This window comes from Meles meles, chromosome 2 (genome assembly GCF_922984935.1).
Source record: "Meles meles chromosome 2, mMelMel3.1 paternal haplotype, whole genome shotgun sequence".
NCBI classification, from domain to species: domain Eukaryota; kingdom Metazoa; phylum Chordata; class Mammalia; order Carnivora; family Mustelidae; genus Meles; species Meles meles.
In genome coordinates this window covers 130,517,549-130,534,240 of record NC_060067.1, presented here as the reverse complement: position 1 = coordinate 130,534,240, position 16,692 = coordinate 130,517,549, and the positions used below count along the sequence as shown (strand labels likewise).

General features: G+C 36.3%; 1 protein-coding gene across 2 annotated transcripts in view; it reads right to left on the bottom strand.

The window, feature by feature from the left end:
* The window catches only part of RXFP1 (relaxin family peptide receptor 1), a 105,001-nt gene that overhangs the window by 30,270 nt on the left and 58,039 nt on the right, over positions 1 to 16,692 (bottom strand). For both annotated transcript variants that reach the window (XM_045997180.1, XM_045997181.1), the window contains exons 3-6: positions 13,259 to 13,357; positions 9,350 to 9,455; positions 4,466 to 4,537; positions 1,300 to 1,371 (exon numbers count right to left, since the gene is read on the bottom strand). In XM_045997180.1, the coding sequence (XP_045853136.1) occupies positions 1,300 to 1,371; positions 4,466 to 4,537; positions 9,350 to 9,455; positions 13,259 to 13,357 (349 nt within the window). The remainder of the gene's footprint in view (positions 1 to 1,299; positions 1,372 to 4,465; positions 4,538 to 9,349; positions 9,456 to 13,258; positions 13,358 to 16,692) is intronic.

Below are 16,692 nucleotides of genomic sequence, written 5' to 3'. Positions count from 1 at the left end.
TGTGAGCTGCTGGAAGGAAGCCTGTCTGACTTATCTTCCTATGCCACCTCCCCATGGGGTCTAGTTGAAAATTTTACACACTGCAATGCCTAATGCATATTTATGGATGAATGAAAAGCAGGAATTTAATGATTATCACTGATAATCTAGAAGTGTGTGACATCTTTAATACCCAAACAATATTCCAGTGCTATGAATAACTATGGAAGGAGATGGCGGACCCTTTAAAATCTGTGGTACTATTCTTCACATCCGTGGAACTCTAAACCAAGCCTGGACTATTGTTCACATCCATTGAATATTAAACCAAGCAGATGTGGTTTACTAAGTTTTAAACAGATTCATGGGGGATTAGAGAGAAAGATAGTCAGGAGTCTAATGGGAATGAATCCAGTATTGACTTTGGGTGATTTGCCAAGACAGTAAAGAGCAGGGATGGGATAGAAGGGAAGAGGATTTGTCAAAGTGGTTACTTTTAAGACTTTGAGTCTCCAGGGCCCTTCTTTCATTCTGCTAGTAAAATAGTTAGACAGCCTTTCCTAAATCCCAAACCCTTATGCCACAAACTAGGAATCTGGCTGGAATGAGTTTCTTGGATTAGGATTTTAAAAAGGTGGTGTAAGATAGAAAGCAAGGGGGCAGAAATAGAAATATAGGAAGTTGTTTCATCTGAAACCCAAGAGGAAGATAAACCATAAGAGAATCTTAATCTCAGGAAACAAACTGAGGGTTGCTGGAGGGGAGGGGAGGTAGGAGGGCTGGGGTGACTGGGTTATGGACACTGAGGAGGGTGTGTGCTATGGTGAATGCTGTGAATTGTGTAAGACTGATGAATCACAGACCTGTACCCCTGAAACAAATTACACATTATATGTTAATAAAAAAAGAATTAAAAGAAAAAAATACAGGAAGTTGTTGATTTAAGCGATTTTTGGTTATATTTCCATGCTATTAATTCTTACAGGAGGTTAGGTTCAGCTGCTTAGTAAAACTCAATGAAATGAACTTTGAGAAAGCCAATTTTATAAAGTCTTGCTTTTAACTATAATGAAATACCATTTCATACCCATTAAGAAGGCTGTTTAAAAAAAAAAAAAATCCCAAGCAACAAACTCCCAGACAATAAAAAGTATTGTTGAAGATGTGAAGAAATAAGGACTACTGGAGTCAGGACTCAAGCATGGACCTGTCTGAGCTGGAACCCCCCAGGGACAGGGCTGCGTCCACCCTGCCCTTGCTGTGGGCAGGAGGGCTGCGGCGCAATGGGCAAACTGCAGAACTGATTGCGCAGGTACTTACAGTTTAGTAAGACTGTAGAGTCCTCGGAATGCATAGATGGGTATGGATCTAATCTTATTGTTTTGCAGACACCTGTGAAGATAATTATAAAAAAAAAATGACACAGTTTCAGTTTTGCAAGTCGTAAAGAGCTCTTTGGGTGGGTGGTGGTTCTCCTAGCACAATGGGAATGCACTTAATGGATCACTGAATACACCCTTGTAATTGGTTAAGATGGTGCATTTTACATAGTACTTGTTTTACCATAATAAATATTTTTTATTTATTTTAATTATTTTTTATTTTTTATGAATTTATTTTTTAAAAGATCTTATGTATTTGTTTGACAGAGAGAGAGCACAAGCAGAGGGAGTGGCAGGCAGAGGGAGAAGCAGACTTTCCGCTGAGCAGGGAGCCCCACACCAGACTAGATCCCAGGACCCAGGTATCACAACCTAAGTGAAGGCAGTCACTTAACTGACTGAGTCACCCAGTCACCCCTAAACCTCTTTTTTTAATTAAAAAAAGGTAGACCTAACGATAAACGAGTGAAACTAGATATCATGTCATTTTGTTTTGCTGTTAACTTCATGTATGATTAGGCAAATTTTACTTAGAAATTCTAGTTATAAAGATGAACATGTAATAGTTAAAAATTTAATATTTGAATCTTCCTTAAGTAAATCTTTAAGGCATAGTAAGGCACTCAGTAATCCAACAGGCCCAGAAATCAGACTTTTTAACATTTCCTGCTATAATAGAAAGATCGGCATATAGCATAACGCTGGCAAAAGTACAAGTATGTGACATCTTTAAGGTCCTGGATCATATTCCATGTTAATCACAAATCTGCCCAACAAGTTAGCTTTAATTTTATTAATTTGACACCCCAAGCCTTGCTCCAAAAGTGTTTGATGAAACTTAGAAGGAGTATTTATGGCAAAAGAAAAAAAAAGAAGTAAAAAGACTCAGGGCTAGAAGGATATAAATTAGACTGGCAGGTCAAGACAAGAATGCAATCTTAAATAGTTAACTAGTCATCCAGGATGGTTGGCCTCGGGTTAACTGGAGGTCAAAGGAAACAGATACCAGAACCCAAGCAATTGCATCAAATTCACCCTTGCAAAGCTTTGTCCCTCTGCATGTACTGGCGCCAGGTTGTAGGAAATGACAAATAAGGGCTTCAAGCCTGACTTCTTGTTCTGAATAAAGGTCACCATTGTCCTTTAGGGAGTAAGGAGGAATAAAGTAGAAACCAATATGAACACATTTTTTAAGAGATTTATTTGTTTATTTTAGAGAGAAAGACAGACAGAGAGCACAGGGTAGGGGGCAGAGGGAGGGAGAGAGAATCTCCAGCAGACTCCCAGCTGAGTGCAGAGCCCAGCTTGGGCTTGAGCTCACAACCTTGAGATCGTGACTTGAACCGAAATCAAGAGTCGGACACGGGGCACCTGAGTGGCTCAGTCAGTTGAGTGTCTGCTCTGCCTTCAGCTCAGGTCATGATCCTGGAGTCCCAGAATCAAGCCCTGCATCAAGCTCCTTGCTCAGCGGGGAGTCTGCTTCTCCCTCTGACCCTTCCCCCTCTCATGCCCTCTCTCTCAAATAAATAAATAAAATCTTAAAAAAAAAAAAAGTTAGACACTTAACCAGGCACCCTCAGTATGAACAAATTCTTAGTTAATTAGAAATTTTGACTAAGGGAGATTCAGATTCCCTATTTCTCCAACATGTAAGAAAACCTAACTTTGATTATAAAAATGTTATTAAATTTACTATGCACTTAACAATTTCACAGAACATATTGTGATTTCAATTACAAAATAGGGAATGCTAATACGCAAAGAAGCTTACACATGTATTTATTTGTTTCTAAGTATTTTCATGATTAATGATTAATAGACTGTATTGCATGAAGGTTGAGTGGAGCTATATCTCTAATAATCAAGTAGAATTTTTTTTTTGTAACTAGGCTATTTTTATCTATTAGTTAAAACAAATTGGCTGTTCAAGAAGTAATTTGGGATGCCTGGCTGGCTCAGTCAGTAGAGCACATGACTCTTGATCTTGGGGTTGTGGGTGTGAGCCCCAAGTTGTGTAGAGATTACTTAAAAATAAAATCTTAAAAAAATTAGTTCAATGTTTATTATGTAAAAATGCTAAACTACTGTGTTATATAAACTTGAATTTTGATATTTAAAATTGTAGTACTAACTCCTTTTAAATATGTGGACATAAGGTGGTGCTACAGATCAGAAAAATTCTTCGGCCTCCAAAAATCAGAAAATAGAATACAGAAGCATTCTCTTGAAATATTTACATAAGGCCTAATTTTGAAAAGCTCTTCTCTCGATTGTTAAACATCCAGTAGTTTTGAATGCCATTTTTAGTGAAATTTTTCTTTTTAAATATGAAACATACTTTTTTGCAGATTATCTGGGTTTTGAGTACATTTCATCAAATGGAATAGATTAATTTTTATTCTGATTTTGTTCTATTTCTGTTATCTTAAAGAAGAACGTACAGATACATATACAACTTGTGTGAGGTTTCTTCAGTGTCAGACCAGAACTAAAACCAACACAGGTATGAAAATTAATCTAGGAATTCTCAGATTTTTTCTAGAGACCATGATTCAGGCTGAGGATATTTAAACCCAACAGTTCAAGTATGATAAGATTTAGTCACAGAGTTGGACTGAATAACAGGTAAGCACAACCTGCGCCATTATGGATTTTTGGAGTATACACGAAAATCCTGAACTGATGGGAATCTAGCATGTCAGATACTACATGAATTGAAAATAAAAAACTGCATGGCAGATATGAAAATGGAATTAAGTCCCCCAAACAACATGCTCTGGGGTTTCCAACCACCACGACTTGCTCTCTTAGGTGGAGAACGAATTTGCAAACATATGGAAGAAAATTCTTCACAGGCTAGTGTGTGCCAAGAAAACTCATATCTTGCATGCTCCAGTTTCTTTGGGTATAAGTGTGATTTTTCTAGAATGACTTCTGGAACTCCTCAAAAAAAGTTACCTGGTAGTCTCTAGCTAACAGCTAAATAATTTTCCGAGGATGGATTGGACTTAAGCGGTGATATAGTGTTGGTCTGTGCAGAGGTGGGAAAAGACAGGCCAAAATGATGTGTTACTTTTAACACGGGGAATTAAATTTTTTCTTACAGTTTTTGAAGTTTATGGTACTTCTTGAAGCCATCAGGAGGAAGCTTTCGTATTAAGTTCCACTGAAGTGACCTGAAATAAATGTAAATTGTGGTTCTTAAAGTGTTTCTTTCTTTACTTTTAAACTACAACAGTTTACACAACAGTATAAATAATTACAAGCTTGATTTAGTGTAGTACCAACTTTCAGGAAACATTTTATTTCATGGTGTTACTCTCATATCCATAGTACTATTTGAACTAAGTCTAACTGTTAGTTTTGTATTATTAAAGATATTTGTCTTAAATTTAGGCTACAACATTGTAATTCTAACAAAACAAAAAATAATGTAACTGGGAAAATAATTATCAGTTCATTTTCCTTTTTTCTTTTTATTTAACAGACACTAGAAACCATCTTGGTTTTGAAGTGACAATAAAAATACTGTTTTCTGTTTAAAGAACACATAAGAGCTTAAGTAATTTTATATTCTTCAATATTTCATTGCTCACATTCCACTATTTTTACTTCCTTTTAAAATTAATTATGAAGGCAATTGTCAATTGGTAAGTACAACTGAACCCTCTTTATTCAATAAGTGATTTCATTTCAATTTCTAGGAAATTGTATAGAAAGATTTCCCCTTGAATCACAATTTGATATGTAGTTTGGCACAAACTAGGTGCACATAATTGTGGTTGTACTGGAAAGGACCTAAACCTTTAATGTCTTAAAGAAAAGCAGTGTAAGGCAGTAGGAACAAACTTAAAGAAGCAAAAAACCAAACCAAATGGACAAACACCCAAACTGTTGCAGCTGGAGTCCCTTGCAAGAACCATACATAATATTTCCTTGTCAATCTCTTTAACTGTGAAAGCATCGATTTGGACTAGATGACCTGTAATAACATGATGTAATTGTTACTGTCTTTATATAATACGATGGAGCAGATGTTTCTTGTTAAGTGAGCAATAGATTATGTTGTCTCTAGGTTGACCACTGTGGGATAAACACTTGGAGATGCCTGACGGGCAAAAAGGACTCGGTTACAACAACATCGTACGGTAGGCACTACCAATGTTAGTTGTTATATTGGTTTGGACCAGTGCTGCTCAAATTTGATAGTGAAGACTTCTTAAAGCAAAATAGTTTCTCAGACTCCCTTAGAACACATCTTTGGAATCTAATTTGAAAAATGTTATTCTAGAGTCTAGGAGACCATGTATTATCAATGGGGGATGTTATTACTCTGAGGTGTGAAAACTGGTTCTTAAGGAGAGAGAAAAAAATCTTATTTTACCTTTTTAAATGGATGAAGAATGGGTATACATAAACAGATATAGAGTATATGTATAATATTAAAATTTCACAGGAGGGGACAAATAGAAAAAAATGTCTAAAAAAGCTTGGAGGGTAGTAATGAAAAGAAAAAGAAAAACTTAAGTTCTGGACTGTACATAATAGTCATTAGTGGTTTTTTAATGAATGAATGCCAAAGGCTGATTAACTACGAACTCTCTCTTGAAATCATTCATAGCTGCTGGGCTATCTCTAAACGTTCTTTCATTTCTTACGTTAGCTAATTGAGAATTCCTGCTAATCCTTCTCACTTGGCTTGGATCTTCAATTCTGCTTTACATCCTGTAGTACATGTTCCTGTTGTATAAAAAAAAAATGGTTGAATATTTGAGTTTGATTTAAAAATATTGATAAAAGCTTAGTGTGTTTTCAAAAATGTGTTCATTCATTCAGGCATTCATTCATTTTATCAATGTATGTTGAATGCCTTCCATTTGTACTTTGGGAAAAAAGGGTAATGTCACTGCTCTTAAGAAGCTTATACTCTATTTGGGTGACAAAGAACATATTTTTGTCTATAAATAGAGAGTTTCTTTGGATGATAACTTTAGTTTTATAGCCTAGGGCTAAAAAGGCTATCATCTTGTTTTATTTTTTATTTATTTTCATGTGACTTCATTTCAAAAACAGTGTTCAGGGTTTATGGTATCTGTTAGGAACTTTGGAGGATATATAGAAAAACTCCATTGAGCTTCTGGCACTTCTCTTTTTCTGGTAGAGAAGATTAAGACTCCAATCACTACAGCACAAGGAAGAATGATGTGCTTCAAAGAGACACAAGTGGGGTTCTATGAGAGAATCCAAGAAGAGGCGAATTGCACGTGAGTGGAAAGGTTACACTAGAGGGAAGGAAGGCTCATTTAAGGATCCCTAAATTATGTTTCTTAGAAAGTTGGTTTTTTATCGATAGTGCCTAGGATTTATAGGCGACTTCTTTCTAAATGATGTCAAATATTTTAACAAATAGCATTCTCCATATTTTCATAATACCCTGTTGAAATGGAAGTGTTATTCTTACTGAATAAGACAAGCCAAAAAAAACTTTTTAATATGATAAATTTTTGTGTTTTAAAATGTAATATTCCAAGTCTGACACTTTACAAAGTGGTGTGTGTGTGCAAAAGAGAGAAACTACCTAGTTTAATTATTATTGCCAAAGTTAGCTATAGTTTTGATAAAGTTCTTACAATTAGATTGTGTAGTTTAGTGATTAAATTCCAGAATCTTTCAGTCAGCTCTCACACAGTCAAAACTAATGTTTAGGAAGCCCCAACAGGACATAAATCATCATATTTATCTGTTTGTCTCTTTTGTTCAATTGCATTTATGTGAAAGGTCTTAAAAATTCCCACTTCAGTAAATATTACTGGGATTATTGGTTTCTTTGATACTTATATATGATTTAGTCTATTTCCAACATTTCCCTACGAGAGTTCCAATTCAAAATATGGAATGAGCTCTGTAATAAAATTTGATATTTACTCTTTTCATGTATTTGGTGTAAAGCCCACAGTTCCTTTCTCTGTGGAACTGAACGAAGACTGGGGCGAGTTGTGATGCTGAGTTGGAGTTAACGTTTACTGCCGAGTAAAGTAGAAATGGACAGTCTGAATCAAGCTGCTCAAACCAAAGCATAAGAAATTGCTATTTTTAAACAAAAAATAGAGTGTTACAGACACAGACTCCTGAACTTTATTTCTACATCTCCGAATACCTGTTGAGAATTTCTATTGACTGATCTGTTAACCCAAAGTTGGAAAAGGCATCGAAGATTGGAGTCCTAATCTTTCCCACTTACTGTCACCAAGTCCCCCATCCTCCCAGCACTCTATTACTTGGAAAGCCTGAAATCAACTTGGACATTTCTTTCTACCTTGCTTTCCTGTAGCCCATCGTCATGATGAGCTATCCCATCCCAGTTTTTTTTCTCTATACCAAGGACTGAAAGCTGGTGGCCCACAGGACTGCACACACCTATTTAGGAATGTATGTATGAATGTTCGGAGCCAGTACATTTTAATTTGAATCAGAATGCCTTTGGGTATTCTTTAAAGACAGGTGCTCTCTGGTTAGTCATTTCCTATCTTCTTCCATTCCTCCGGTTCTCTCCCTCTCTTCCTTTCTTATACAAAGGTTAGTTAATTTGTGGAAGAACAGCTTCAGTTCTTACTTGTAGGAAAGGGAAAAATGAGACTGGCAGCCTCAGGGTATCATTTGACTGACTTTCTGGCAATAGGATATGATCAGTGGGGGTGATAAATGTTTCTCTTTGAAAATAGAATGAAATCATCTCAATTTTTACACCACACAGGTCCAGTCATGATTTAAATCATGGAAACTCTCCACCGAACCTCAAATTATTATTTTATTCTAGTAAAATATTATTATTGTTTTCTTTTTTTTTTTTTTTTTAGTATGAAAAAGAGCTATGGTGACTTGAGGTTAGGCTAGAATGCCAGCCTTAGTTCAGGCGGGACTGTCAGCTCCTTTGGGGAAAAGAAGTCTTTGTGGTTTAACCTGTTTGATGTTTTTAGCTCATTACCAATTTGGATAAATTCTTCAGGTCTCCATTGATTGAGTAAACCCTCCTAGATTTTGTTAATTTAATGGCATCCTGGCTGACAGAAACTGAGCTCTAGCTCTCTCTGCTCCTTATATGTCAAGCATATGAGTTGCCATGTTATGTGGTTTGGGTTGGCAAAGGCAGGACTTGCCCATATTTGTAAACTTAAGAATTACTCCTATTCTGTCTTCTGTACTCAAAAGTCAGAGCCATATGGCACTAAAACATCTGGATGAAACAAAAAACTCAGCAAAAACATCAGATTAAAATATCTTCCCTCCACTGATTTCTTTTGAAAAGTTTTAGCCAAATGTGTGTGACTGTGTTGCTAAAGTTTGCTGAATTCAAATTAGTACTAGATCAACAAACCACTTATTATGAGGATAAGTTTCTTTTACATACAGAAGTTTGAGTTATTTGGGCGGGTGGAGACCTCAACTTCTCTGAGTCAAATGTGATTCAGAAGAGTTAGATTTTAAATGTGAAGTAAGTTCTGGGAATATTTTATCCTATTTATTTAATTTGTTTTCTTTTTTTATTTAGAGATAAGAGTGTTTCTAACAAAGTCTAAAAGAGCTCTTTCAATATATGTCAGTTCTTATAATAAGAAAGCTCTATATAATAGTTTAACTGGCAGCCTTTTTTCTTTAGTAGCACACAAATGATGACATCTTTTGTTTAGATAAAATACGATAATACTAAATATTAAATGGGATTATTATGAGGGTCTACATAAGTTAATATATCTAAATACTCCATAGGATTATTATGAGGGACTAAGTAAATTAATATGTAGAATAATTTATAGTGGAACCTAGCATTTAATAAATGTAAAGTAAATAGCAGCAATCATTATAATTGACCGAGAACAATGACATCATCTTTGAATAAAAATGCATTAATAATGACAAGGCCTTAATAATGATACAATTTTACAGGTGCTATTCTGGCTGTCAGGATGAAGCCATTCTTTTCTACTTACATTACAGTCACATTTGAAGAAACTGATGGAACAGCTCGTAAATTGGTCTCATCACAGTCAACCTCTAAACCTCGGCAAAGACATTGCATGGGCACAGAACCGACCACTGAATAAGAAGGAAGTTGTAAGGAATGGGGATAGTGAGGGACCAGGAAGAGGAGGGTCATGGAAAGAAAGAAATGAAAAGCTATGAGAAAATTATTTAGTACAAAAGTATGTCTTACCCAAGCAATATGGGCAATGCTTTAAATTAAGGTTACAAAGTTTGCTTTTAATTTAATGTTAAAATGATGCTATAACATTAAGATACAACAGACACATTTACCAGCCCATGCATTTCTGTAAATAGCAGACTGCTCTTTTCCATCTGTTGCAAAATGAGTGATGTCATCTGCTTTTACTCACCCAAGGTGAGTGGTTATGTTCAGAGGTGACATGATAGTGTGTGATGGGCTTTAATGTCCATATTAAAGCTGCTATTTAAGACTAAAGTATTAATAGCATAATCAAACTCTTAATGGAAGACTAAGTTATTTTTAACTGGTGAGAAAGAGAACTAAACATGAACCATAGTGTTGGTAGAATTCTTTTTTTGTTTTTTCCTGGAAAATTCAGGAGTTCTTTAAAGGATTTTTTTAAAATGATCTTCTTTTGGCTTATTTAGGGATGTAAGGATGTCTAAAATGTCATTTATAGGAGTGAACTTTTTTTATGCATAGCCAACCATTCTATTCTCACTGCTAATGTTGGGGAGAGGGAGAATTGGATGTTTGCCTTTGGCCATCTTGTGGGGCTGCAGTCATAGTTTTAAAGATGTGATCCCATAGTTCTAAGGTCTACTAGAGACTTGCAATGATGTGTTCATATAGCTCAATAGTAGAATAAGATTGTTACTCAGTATAATAGAGTGTGATTCCTGCCTCTGTGGGGAATGGTTGATGAATGAGAGTTACGAGAAGTGCTTTCCCTCTACATTTACTTTGAAACCCTGACCTGAATAGCAGAGGTTACAGACTCATGTCTACAGGGCACTGGCAAAATAGGTGTTGGCCTTATCCAGAGAAGCAGGTGGACCTGCTTCTCCTGTTGCCATATTAGGACAGGAACATTTGTAGCCAAGTCAACCAACTTTCTCAAAGAAGCCAGAAATACAATGTTGTGTTGATAAGTACCTATTTGAAAAATGAGAATTGCCAACTCAAAATATTTTAAAACATCACAGAACAAACAAAACTTTCTATGAGAATTTTCTGCTGGTAGGCTTCCAGTTTATGATCTTTACAGTTAAGCTTCCACAGAACAGAAAAGTGTCTAATGGCAAAGAAGAGATTTCTATGACAAAGCTGGTGGATGACTGTTAATGAGCACAGTTGGGTAGTAAATGGAAGACTTTGACCAGTAAATATCCCTTTGCTCAGCTATGGGGTGACAGGTGTTTTTCCTCTCCTCCCAAATAACTCTCCTGACTATTTTTCAGGGTTATAAGAGATCAAAATCATAACTTAGGATTTGTGTTTTTTGTAAACAGAGTCTCCGCCAAGAATTTTTAAACAGTTTTATGGTTGTAAGTAACCATTTTGGCTATGGATCTCTGAAGCTGAAAACTGATTCTGTCTCCAAGTTATAAGCCACGTCTAACATGAGTGTTGTGGGGAAGGAAAGGTGTGGATTGGGAGAGAGGATGAAGGGTTTGAGAGTGAGACTAGGAAGGATAAAAATGGAGGGAGTGAAATTAACATTACTTCCAATGTGTTTTTTCTGTTTATATGGATGGAGTTAAGATAATTCATATATGTTGATTAACAGGGTTACCTGTAATAAGGAAAAATGAAAAAATAACACCTAAATATCCAACATTAAAAGAATGATTAGCACATTATTTCACTTAAAAATATATTATATAGTATTTTCAAAAACAGCTTGTAACAGCATGGGTACCTGATTATGCTAAAATGCTAAGTGAAAATATGATAAAAATAGTTTGTACAGGAAATTTCAACAATGTTAAAATAAAAAAGATGAATAATGCACCAGCAAGTTAATGCCAATAGCCTCTGAGTGGTGAAATTATGGTTGAGTAAACAAACAATTCTAAATCTTTGTACTTTCCATATCCCTCAAGTTTAAACTTTAATAATACATTGGTTAATGATAGATATATTTTCCAAGATATTGTTCTTGAGAGGTGACTTTATAAAAGCCAATTCCTCACACTCTTTCACCCAGCCAAAATTTATTATAAGCCATTCTCAGTTTAATTTACATAAGGTAGTACAAAAAGAACTTAAAGTTTCACCCCCAAGTTTACACTACTCTTTCCATTCTGTTTCATACTGCTTTTATGCTTGCAAAAGACATTTAGTTATTTATTACCATCACATCCTGAACTATCTTTATAAGAACTCTAATTGAAAATTATATATTTGCTTTTTACTAAAAACTGATAAGAAATTTTTTTTGGTATATCATTTACTGCATAGCTCCATTCTTCCTATGTAGTTATACTTGAGGACACACTTCTCCCAGAGTTCAGAATTAGGCAAAAAGTTACCTCTCTTGCTGACTTGTTCTGTTTTTTTTCCCCTCATTTGTTTGTCTTTGCTTTACAAGCCAGGCTATAAAAGTTATGTAACCCATTATCTTCCTTCTTTAGCCTGATGACTACAAAATTTAGAACTAAGCTTTGGACACAGATACTGAACTTTTCTTAGGGAGGATTTCCTTATATAATTTTTCTTCCCATTCCCTTTCCCATTCACTGTTGAATTTTTGTCATATATATGTTATATTAATGACTTCAGTCTGTTAGCAGCCAGATTTTTATTGTAAACTGTATAAAATCCATTCAGGAATAGGGAGATATAGAAAGATTCAATTAAAATTTAAGAAATGAAAATTTCTTAATTTTTAAATTTAAGATATGAAAAGAAAAGGCAATACAATAAAACAAGAAAAAACCCTGTGTTTTGAGATAACATGGCATAATCCTTTAGTTTTTTTACGTTGTATTAGCAGGTAAATTACACCTGTAACATTTTTTCTTTCCCAGAAGGTTTTAAGGATCAAATAATTTGATCTCTATGAGAAAATGTGAGGCTGAGACAGATTGCTGAGTAGCCTGTGTGTTTACAGGATGGATGTACACTTCCTTAAATTGGGGACTGTTTTTTTTATTAATCACATTTGAATATTGAAGACAAAAAAAAATTAAACCTTTTTTAAAAAGCTTGACTTTCCAATTTGTGATAGAACATAAAGGAAAAATTATAGTAAGGGCTTCCCTCTCCCTCACTATTTAACCAAGGTTTTGTAAAACTAGGACCAAAATTATAACTCCAGGGCACAAAATTACATTTCCATAATTTATTAGAATAAACAAAATTTATTAAAAGGAGTTGTTTACAAGGTCTTCCTGTTCTAAATTATCACAGTCAGTCCTGAGGTTGTACCCTCCCACCACCCCTTCAGTGTTTTTGGAGGTTTTCAGTATGTGACTAAGCATAGCAGGTTATAATTAATGAGGATTTTTGTAGTTCTAAAGTAGTTTAGACTCCAGAAGCTTTTTCACTTGCAGACATTAAAATGCGAACAGCTCCTCTGCTCTTCTTTATCTATAATTTCCTTAGTATCAGAGACTATGATTGTGAAAAAGGGATATAAAGTAGTAATCCTGGCTGATGGACATTAATTTTTTTCACAATATCTAGCATGATATATTGCTTTTATACTTAAGATCCTTGAGTCACTTCTAAATAAAATCCCTAAATTAAGGCTGCATGTCTAATAGGGTTTGCTGTTAGAAGACTATAGCTAACCTTTTCAAGCAAATATGTTGGATCCAACTTTTAAAAACATGGTATCTTTTTATGAACTCATGGAAAAGGAGACTCAATCCTTTTGATTACTTACAGCATTCTGATGTTTGTGTCTCAAAGGGATATGGGGAAGTCATTCTGTAGTAACTGGCAAAATACTTGTCAAATTGCAAAGACCATCCATTGTTGTCTCCTAAAATAAAAATCAGAGAGCAGAAAAGTTTAAGAAAAGAGAAAAAATCTGGTGTGTTGGGAAAAATAGTTCTTCTCTTTAAAAGAAACAAGAGATTCTCAGACTTAGTAAGATAAACATCATCTGGGAGCTTGTTGACAAATGTAAATTTCTGGGTCTCCCACCTAAAGGTCCTGATTTTATAGGTCAGAGATGGGTCCCCAAGTCTCCACTATGGGCACAGTAGGTGCCTCTTCTGTAGGTGAGTCTTCTGCAAGTAGTATTTGAACCACATTTAAAGAAACAGTACTTTCTTAAGTATTGAAATACAGCACACTGTTCCTAGAATATTAGTTATGATTCCTTCAATCTTCTGTCATTTAAATTTATGTTGGAGGTGTGTTGACATGGATAGACAGTCATGACTGTTAAAGAAAAGAAGAAAAAAAATAACATGCTCAGCATGATTGCATTCCCCCCCCCTTTTCTTTAAGGGCACTATGGTGTCATGGATGGTTTTAAGAGGAATTCTCCTCTGGGGGAGGAGGGGGGCTTGCAAGATGGTGGAGGAGTATGAGACCCAAATATCATGGGGTCCCAGGAGTTCAGATAGATAGTTATCAAACCATTCTGAACACCTACAAACTCAACAGGAGATCAAAGAGAAGAAGAGCAGCAATTCTAGAAACAGAAAATCAACCACTTTCTGGAAGGTAGGACATGGGGAGAAGCGATATACGGGAACATAGACTGCAGGGGGAGGGACTGGCTCCTGGGAAGCGGTGGAGCAGTGGGGCACAAAATCAGAACTTTTAGAAGTCTGCTCCACTGAGGGATGTCACTCCAGAGGCTAAGCTGGGTGTGCAGCTCTTGTGGGGACAGTGTGGTCTCATGACACATGGGGTCACAAAAACACCAGAGGTGTCTGAATGTGGCAGAGCTCCCAGGTATCAAAGCAAGGAATCCAGCTGCAGAGACAGAGCTGAGGAGTGGGCTCTCAGCTCGGGGTTATCTTAAACCCTGATCTGAGGCAAAGTCAGGCCACTGCTCTTCGAGCAGAAACCATACAAGTGGCAGATCCAGGGAAACCACTTCCTTCCTCCTATGGGAGGAGTGGTGTGGGAGCACACTGCAGGAATCTGCTGGGTTTGAAAACTCCAAATGGGGCTGTATGCCAGAGATAGAGATGCTCAATCACAGGCTGGGTGAGCACCGAGTGCTGCTGGAGACCTGGGAGATGGGAGGGATTGACTGCTTTTCTCTGAGGGTGCACTGAGGAGTGGGACTCCAAGCAATGGGCTCCTCTGGGTCAGAGATTGAGAGACCACCATTTTCATTATTCTCCTCCAAAGCTGTATGGAAAGCGTTCAGGAGATAAAAGCTACATTCCACCCTAAAACAACAGAATACTCATTCTTCTCAAGTGCACATGGAACCTTCTCCAGAATAGACCACATACTGGGTCACAAAGCAGGACTCAACCAGTACCAAAAGACTGTCATTATTCCCTGCATATTCTCAGATCACAATGCTTTGAAACTGGAACTCAATCACAAGGAAAAGTTCAGAAGGAACTCAAACACCTGGAAGCTAAAGACCACCTTGCTTAAGAATGCTTGGATCAACCAGGAGATCAAAGATGAACTTAAACAATTCATGGAAACCAATGAGAATGAAGACACTTCGGTCCAAAACCTATGGGATACAGCAAAGGCGGTTCTAAGGGGGAAATACATAGCCATCCAAGCCTCCCTCAAAAAAATTGAAAAATCCAGAATACACCAGCTGTCTCTACAACTTAAAGAACTGGAGAATCAACAACAAATCAAACCAACTTCACACGCAAGAAGGGAAATAATCAAGATTAGAGCAGAGATCAATGAGGTAGAAACCAGAGATACAGTAGAACGTATCAATGAAACTAGAAGCCGGTTTTTTGAAAGAATCAATAAGATCGATAAACCATTGGCCACACTAATCGAAAAGAAAAGAGAGAAAGCTCAAATTAATAAAATTATGAATGAAAAGGGAGAGATCACAACTAACACCAAGGAAATAGAAACAATCATCAGAAATTATTACCAACAGTTATATGCCAACCTAGATAAAATGGATGCATTCCTGGAAAACTATAAACTCCCAAAATTGAACCAGGAAGAAATCGACAACCTGAATAGACCGATATCTAGTAACGAGATTGAAGCAGTGATCAAAAACCTCCCAAAAAACAAGAGCCCAGGACCTGACGGATTCCCTGGGGAATTCTACCAAACTTTCAAAGAAGAAATAAAACCAATTCTCCTGAAGCTGTTCCAAAAAATTGAAGCAGAAGGAAAACTTCCAGACTCTTTATGAAGCCAGGATTACCCTGATCCCCAAACCAGGCAAAAACCCTACCAGAAAGGAGAATTTCAGACCAATATCACTGATGAATATGGATGCTAAGATTCTCAACAAGATCCTAGCAAACAGGATCCAGCAGCACATTAAAAAGATTATCCACCATGACCAGGTGGGATTTATCCCTGGGTTACAAGGTTGGTTCAACATTTGCAAATCAATCAATGTGATAGAACAAATCAATAAGAGAAGAGAGAAGAACCACATGGTCCTCTCAATTGATGCAGAAAAAGCACTTGACAAAATCCAGCATCCGTTCCTGATGAAAACGCTTCAAAGTATAGGGATAGAGGGAACATTCCTGAACTTCATAAAATCTATCTATGAAAGACCCACAGCAAATATCATCCTCAATGGGAAAAAGCTTGCAGCCTTCCTGTTGAGACCAGGAACACAACAAGGATGCCCACTCTCACCACTCTTGTTCAACATAGTATTAGAAGTCCGAGCAACAGCAATCAGACAACAAAGAGAAATAAAAGATATCCAAATTAGCAAGGAAGAAGTCAAACTCTCTCTCTTCACAGACGACATGATTCTTTATACGGAAAACCCCAAAGACTCCACCGCCAAATTACTAGAACTCATACAGCAATTCAGTAACATGGCAGGATACAAAGTCAATGTACAGAACTCAGTGGCTTTCTTATACACTAACAATGAAAATACAGAAAGGGAAATTAGAGAATCGATTCCATTTTCTATAGCACCAAGAATCATAAGATACCTGGGAATAAACCTAACCAAAGAAGTAAAGGACCTGTACTCAAGGAACTACAGAACACTCATGAAAGAAATTGAAGAAGACACAAAAAGATGGAAGATCCTTCCATGCTCTTGGATTGGAAGAAAAAACATTGTTAAAATGTCTATACTGCCTAGAGCAATCTATCCTTTTAACGCCATTCCAATCAAAATCCCACCAGTATTTTTCAAAAAGCTGGAGCAAATAATCC